General features: G+C 44.3%; 1 protein-coding gene across 3 annotated transcripts in view; it reads left to right on the top strand.

Moving 5' to 3' along the window:
• LOC122251484 (uncharacterized) overlaps nt 1-7,500 on the top strand; it is a 240,826-nt gene that overhangs the window by 224,546 nt on the left and 8,780 nt on the right. For 2 of the 3 annotated variants that reach the window (XM_086556373.1, XM_043013476.2), the window contains exon 2: nt 3,905-6,392. In XM_086556373.1, the coding sequence (XP_086412499.1) occupies nt 4,561-6,392 (1,832 nt within the window). In that variant the 5' untranslated portion in view covers nt 3,905-4,560. The remainder of the gene's footprint in view (nt 1-3,904; nt 6,393-7,500) is intronic. The other variant, XM_043013477.2, reaches the window with a different exon arrangement.

Below are 7,500 nucleotides of genomic sequence, written 5' to 3'. Positions count from 1 at the left end.
ATCATTACTATTAATATTATTATTATCATTATTGTTTTGATTATTGATATTATCAATATTTAGTTACTACCATTACTACCATCTTATCATCATCATCATCCTCATCCTCATCATCATCATCATCATCACCAAAACCACCACCACCATCATCACCACCATCACCACCACCACCACCACCATCATCATCATTATCATCATCATTATTACTATCATCCCTACCATCGTATCTCTCGTTCTCTCCCTCCTTCACACATCCAGTAAGTAACAATATTTGCTTGAATAACACGTAACCATTTGGCTGTGTCGCCTACTCTCGCTTGCCTTAAAGGGATGGTAGCGCTTGTACCACCCAGGGAAAAGCAAAAGCGAGTGGAAGAGAGAGAGAGAGAGAAAGAAATATAGAGAGAGCAAGAGAGAGAGAGAGAGGGAGGGAGGGAGGGAGAGAGAGGGAGGGAGGGAGAGGGAGGGAGGGAGAGGGAGAGGGAGAGGGAGAGGAGGAAGGAGAGGGAGAGGGAGAGGGAGAGAGAGAGAGAGAGAGAGAGAGAGAGAGAGAGAGAGAGAGAGAGAGAGAGAGAGAGAGAGAGAGAGAGAGAGAGAGAGAGAGAGAGAGAGAGAGAGAGAGCGGGAAGGAGACACAGGGGCAGAGACAGAGATAGAGTCAAAAAAAATGTAAGAGAGAGAGAAAGAAAAAAAGAGAGAAAGGAAAAGAAAGAGACATAGATAGATAGATAGATAGATAGAGAGAGAGAGAGAGAGAGAGAGAGAGCGGGAAGGAGACACGGGGGCAGAGACAGAGATAGAGACAAAAAAATTTAAGAGAGAAAGAAAGAAAAAAAGGAGAAAAAGAAAAAGAGAGATAGACAGATAGATAGAAATAGATAGATAGATAGATAGATAGATAGATAGAGAGAGAGAGAGAGAGAGAGAGAAACAGAGAAAGAAGAAACAGAGAAAGAAAGAAATAGAGAAAAAGAAAGAGAGAAAGAAAGAAAGAAAAAAATATATATATATTCCTAAAGCGTGCATCTGACACTACATGACCAACAGCCATTTTCGTCTGCGATGCATCGGGCGGGAGAAGCAGCAAGAGTCGTTATGTATCGCTTCGCTACTTGATAAAGGTTATTGCAGCAAAAGGCTTTCAATCTAGAGCGGCGTTTCATTGGCCTCGTTTCAATAACGAGTGGAGACGAGCGGTCGTTCATGCGAAATATGCACGCATTCAAAATATATTTTAAAACCTTGATTTGCTGTACGCATATGCACGCCGTATGTAGTTGGGTGAGTTTGCGCAAAGATGGTTATATACATATGTAAATTTGCGTGGTATATGATTACATACACAGATATGTATTTATACACATACACACGCACACACACACACGCAAGCACACACACACACGCACACACACATACACACACACACACACACACACATACACATACACACACACACACACACACATATATATATATATATATATATATATATATATATATATATATATATATATATATATATATATATATATATATATATATATATATATACGCATATACATATATATACATATACATATACACACATATACGTGTCTTTATGTGTTCAAGACATGCATGACATTTGTCTTCCCTTAGTCTCTTCTCTCCCATCCGCCTGTGACTACCAACACAGCAGAATCCCAGGAGCCGAAAAGCAAAAGAACAACAACGAAAGACCGAAGGAGGCTTGAGGAGACGAGAGTTCCCCTCCTCCCCCTCCCCCACCTCCAACCCCCACCCCCCACCCCCACCCCGAGATGTCCTTCGGGTACATCGGGTGCGAGCGAGATCCGGAGGTCACTGAGTCGAGTAACATGCACCTCCGGAGTTGTCATGAGTGCGTCGCCAATCTTGCAGAGTGATTCCGTCAGACTTGGAGAACCGTAGCGACAGAAGGGGAGGCGAGATCGGGAGGCTGGATCGGATGAGAGGGCAGGGGGGGGGGAGGGGAAGGGAGGCGAGATCGGGAGGCTGGATCGGATGAGAGGGCAGGGGGGGGGGGGAAGGGAGGCGAGATCGGGAGGCTGGATCGGATGAGAGGGCAGGGGGGGGGAAGGGAGGCGAGATCGGGAGGCTGGATCGGATGAGAGGGCAGGGGGGGGGGCAGGGGAGGGGAGGGGTAGGGGGGGTTAATTTATCAGTTAAACTGTTTACCAATCTGTTTGTTTGTCTGTCTGTCTGTTTCTGTGATGCGGTGACGTTCTCGGATAGTAATGTGGCTGAACCGAGGTGAGGGAGGACGAAAATAAGGGAGGATGATGGTAAGGAATGACAAAGATAAGGGATAGTAACGATAAAGAATGACATAGATAAGGGATAGCAACGATAAGGAATGACAAATATAAGGGACAACACAGACAATGGATGACAAAGATAAGGGATAACACAGATAATAAATGACAAAGCTAAGGGATAACAACGATAAGGAATAACAAAAATAAGGGATAACAACAAGGAATAACAAAGACAAGGGATAACAACGATAAAGAACGACAAAAAATCAAGGATACCACAGAAAATAAATAACAAACCCAAAGGATAACAAAACCAGAAAATGACAAAGGTAAAGGATGACATATAAAGACATATAAAGGCAAGGGACGGAGAGCCAGGGACGGCCAGGGACGGATCCCATGAGAACCGCTATGTGCATATGCATGACGCGGGGGAGGATAGGACCGTCCAGTCTCGGAGATTTCGGCCATGTGGGCACTGCTCGGGCCATGTATATGTATGTATGTATATATGGAAAATGTTATGTATATGTATGTATGTCTAGAAACAGGAGAGTTGAAGCATACGAATGCATACAGATATGCACTGGCAGAGATTGGAAAAGAAGGTTGATACACACATAGGTCTATCTATCTATCTATCTACAGATATATTTATGTATACATACATATATAAATAAGTACATATGCCTGTATATATACATACATATACATATATATATATATATATATATATATATATATATATATATATATATATATATATATATATATATATACATATATCTATATCTATATCTATATCTATATCTATCTATATATATTATATATATATATCTATATCTATATCTATATCTATATCTATATCTATATCTATATCTATATCTTTATATATATATATATATATATATATATATATATATATATATATATACAGAGAGAGAGAGAGAGAGAGAGAGAGAGAGAGAGAGAGAGAGAGAAGCAGTAAAGGAAGTATGTGCATGGGAAGGGGAACTGGAGGAGGGCAGAGGGGAGATGGGGAAAGGAGGGGGAAAAGGCGAAGGGGAATCATAGGGAGAAGGAGAATGGAAGGAGGAGGAAGGGGAATGGCAGGAAAGGAAAACGGAATGAAAGGAGAGAGAAGAGGGATGAAGAGAAAGAGAAGGGGAATGACAGGAGGCGAAAGGAGAAAGGCAAAAGAGGACATGAGAGGAACGAGAGAGGGACGAGGAAAAAAAAGTCGAAAGGGGTATAGTAAGCAAAGGACAATTCTTAAGTAAACGCCTGTCAATCTTCGGCGAAGAAGAGATGTTTGCTGAGTGCTGAAAAAAAGCTCTACTCGGAGGAGGAGTTCCCTAAAGGAAACCTAAATTTTTCTTCCTGTGTGGCGAGAGACGTGACTGAGTGGAGTTTCCTGTGCAGAGTTTGTTTGTTATTCCAGGAACTTGATTTGAAGGGTTTGCTACGTGTTTTTTTTTCTTTTTTGTCTTTCTTTATTAGATTTTTTTTTTTGAAATGAATATCCGTATTTTTTTTTGCTCCAAATTGAATATCATTTTTCATTAGAAAGGTTACTTATGCATTATCCATCTGATTGTTTCCATAACGTATTATTTCTCCTTTTTCAGAGATTATATCAACTCAAAATAACCCAACATGATTAAATCAATTGCAGAGGCACAGAGCCCAAAACACAGAGCTAAAGAGGTCTTGGGTCTGGCGGCCCAAAATGACTCCCTTTTGGGACACGTGACTACATTCTCATCATAGGAACTTATTGAACGAATAGCATGTCTTGTTTCTGAGAACTCAATTTAGCAAACGACTACAGAAAAAAAGAAAAAAAAAAAATCTAGAAAATGCATTGCGACAGAAGTAGGACTACATAAACTAGGGGATGTATCTGGATCTTTAAAATGTCGAGAATATTAAGTGTTCTATGGTGACAAACGCAAAGAAGGAGGGAGGAATATTGAAATAAAACCGGCGCTCTCTTCCTCTAACTATGTGTACCTCCGATTTCGACATGACGGAAATGATATTCATAGAAAGACAGAAGCTCTGGTTATAGCCTCGGTCCTTCGCTTAAGATGATATAGATGACGCCCAGTAATCAGCTTTGCTGGATGTCTCGACAGAAGAACTTTTGACACTAGTACCGTCTAAGACACCGTCGCGTAGTGAATAGTGGCTCAGTAAGACAGTGGCCTCGTCCGTGGGCGGCCGGAGTGGGTTGGACGCCCACGCTCGGAGATGGTGTCCCTCAGGCCGCCCACACCGGACCATGGGGACGCGCAGGGGACGTAACAGTCCACTACAGCCACTGCGTCACTCTGGACGGACACCGGAGACACCTCATCTACGGGTTTGGGTTTGGGCTTTCACTCTCGCGTGCATGATTTGCGGGGCGGCGAGCGGCGTGTGCCCGAGGGGGTGCGAGTGCAAGTGGAAAGACGGGAAGGAGACGGTCGCTTGCATCAAAGCCGATTTCAACGTCATCCCGCGGAACCTCGACCCGTCCACTCAGGTGCTGGACCTCCAGTACAACAATCTCAAGGTGTTGCGCAAGGACGCCTTCGTTGACACGGGTCTCGTCAACCTCCAGAAGCTGTGGCTCAACTACTGCAACCTGCAGCGCATGGAACGCGGCGCCTTCAACATGCTGGCCAATCTGGTAGAGCTCGACCTGAGCCACAACCTGCTCCAAGTGGTGCCTACTGCCGCCCTCTGCGACGTGCCGGGCCTGCGCGACCTCCGCCTCGCCAGCAACGCCCTCACTTCCCTCCCCGATGACGCGTTCTCTGCCACGCCGGAACTAGTTCGTCTAGATTTGTCGAATAACAGTATATATAGTTTAGATGATAATGCATTTAGGGGTCTTGCAAGCTTAGAAGTGTTGAAGTTAACAGATAACAGGCTAGTTCACATTAGTCAAGAGGTGCTGGTGCCGCTCATGGCGCTGCACGGCCTGCACCTGAACGAGAACCCGTGGAGGTGCGACTGCTCCCTGCGGCCTCTCCGCCACTGGATGATAGATCACAAGATCGCCGGGATCGTGCCGCCGACCTGCGCCCGGCCGAGGCGCATCAGTAGCCGCAGCTGGCACACGCTCAGCCTGCGGGAGTTCGCGTGCGCCCCCGAGATCTCCGCCATCACGCCGCGGGTGATGGGCTCCAGCGAGGAGAGCGTCTCGCTCGCCTGCCGCCTGGAGGGCGACGTGGAGGCCAACGTGAGTTGGTTTCACGGGGAAAAACGCTACAAAGTGCGCTACAAGGTCCGCGATTCCGTCTTCAATAACACTGCCAAAGTTTCTAATCTGACGATAGGGAAAGTGAGGGCCAAGGACCAGGGCGTGTACTGGTGCGTGGCGCAGAACAAGGCCGGCCGCGCCGAGGCCAACGTCACGCTCGAGGTGTCCAACGAGATCAGCGAGTTCCGCCTGGTGGCCATCAACCCGGCCTACATGACCGGCGGCCTGCTGAGCGGCTTGGGCTTCCTCGTCACCGTCCTCCTCCTCGTCAGCTGCATCATCCACCGCCGCCAGAGGGTCAGGAGGTTCCGGAGGCAGGAGGAGGACCGGGAGGGGCGCGAGATGCTGGCTCAGTCTTCCATGTCTCGGGGCTCGTCGGTGATGGCCCAGCCCGAGGTGGCCGACTACCACCCCGTTCCCTCGGGCGACCTCGACGACGCGCCGCTGCACCCGCTGCAGGCGAAGCAGTCGTACATCGGCCGAGGAGCCGCCAACGGCCACTACGCGCGCGACAACTACACCGACAAGATCCAGCGCTACAGTGACGCCGTCTCCGACTCGCGCAGGTACAAGGACGACCTCGACGTCGACCTCAGGCTCTCCCCAAGCACCGTCTCGTACGTGGACCTGGCCTCCAACGAGCTAGCGAGGACGCGCAGTGACCTCGGGGAGAAGATGAGCCTCAAGAACCTGGAGCACGAGACGGACATCCTCCGGCGGGAATGCAGTCCCACGGGGTCCATCGTGTCCATGATCAGCAACGGGCCGTACCCAGACCTCCTGGACCTGCCTTACATACGGCGCCACGAGGAGTATCAACAGGGCTTCCACTCTCTCAACTCCAACCTCGGTTCGATCACCAGAAAGTAAGTCCGCCGCTTGTACTTCCTGCTGTTATTCGTGAATATCAAATATCTAAATAATGTCAGAATATCTATTAAGCTGAATTTATATCATGATATCATAATGTCTAAATAATGTTAAGATATCTATCTAGTTGAATATAAATCATGATTAATAATATCTGATATTTTGCCAAATAAACAGAATGTTGTATAATTCATTGAAGTCCAAGTACTTTATTTAAAGAAGTATCAAGCCCATATATGATATTAATTCACCACTTTGATAATATTGCAATAAAGAAATATCTTTCATTCGAAAAGGAGGTAAGCATAATGTATGTTTATTGAGTGGAATTGATGCAACATATTCCAGTGAATTTGAAATAGAGTAGAAAGATGATTGACTGAGATCATGGTTGACAAGATAAATTGATAGATTAATTATTCGATTCCTGGAAAATAAAGTGCTAACACTAAAAAAGTGGATGAATAGGCGAATTAATATGAAAAATGTTAATAGTAACTTAGAAAACTAAGAATATGGTTAAGAAATGAACAACTAAATTGATCACACACACAAACTAATACATAAACACACTGATTCTCTCTCTCTCTCTCTCTCTCTCTCTCTCTCTCTCTCTCTCTCTCTCTCTCTCTCTCTCTCTCTCTCTCTCTCTCTCTCTCTCTCTCTCTCTCCCTACCTCTCTCTTTTTCTATTCTTTGTACATACATGCATGCATACATACATATATACATACATACATACATACATACATACATACATACATACATACATACATACATACATACATACATACATACATACATACATACATACATACATACATACATACATACATACATACATACATACATACATACATACATACATACATACATACATACATATACATACATATATATATATATATATATATATATATATATATATATATATATATATATATATATTTATATATTTATATCTATATATTATATATATATATATTATTATATTATTATTATATATATATATATATATATATATATTATATATATATATACACACACACACACACACACACACACACACACACACACACACATATATATATGTATATATACATAT

This window comes from Penaeus japonicus, unplaced genomic scaffold (genome assembly GCF_977035675.1).
Source record: "Penaeus japonicus unplaced genomic scaffold, GWHDUDI00000001_assembly GWHDUDI00000032, whole genome shotgun sequence".
Taxonomy (NCBI): Eukaryota; Metazoa; Arthropoda; class Malacostraca; order Decapoda; family Penaeidae; genus Penaeus; species Penaeus japonicus.
The sequence above is the reverse complement of the archived record's forward strand: the minus strand, read 5'-3'. Positions and strand labels throughout refer to the sequence as shown.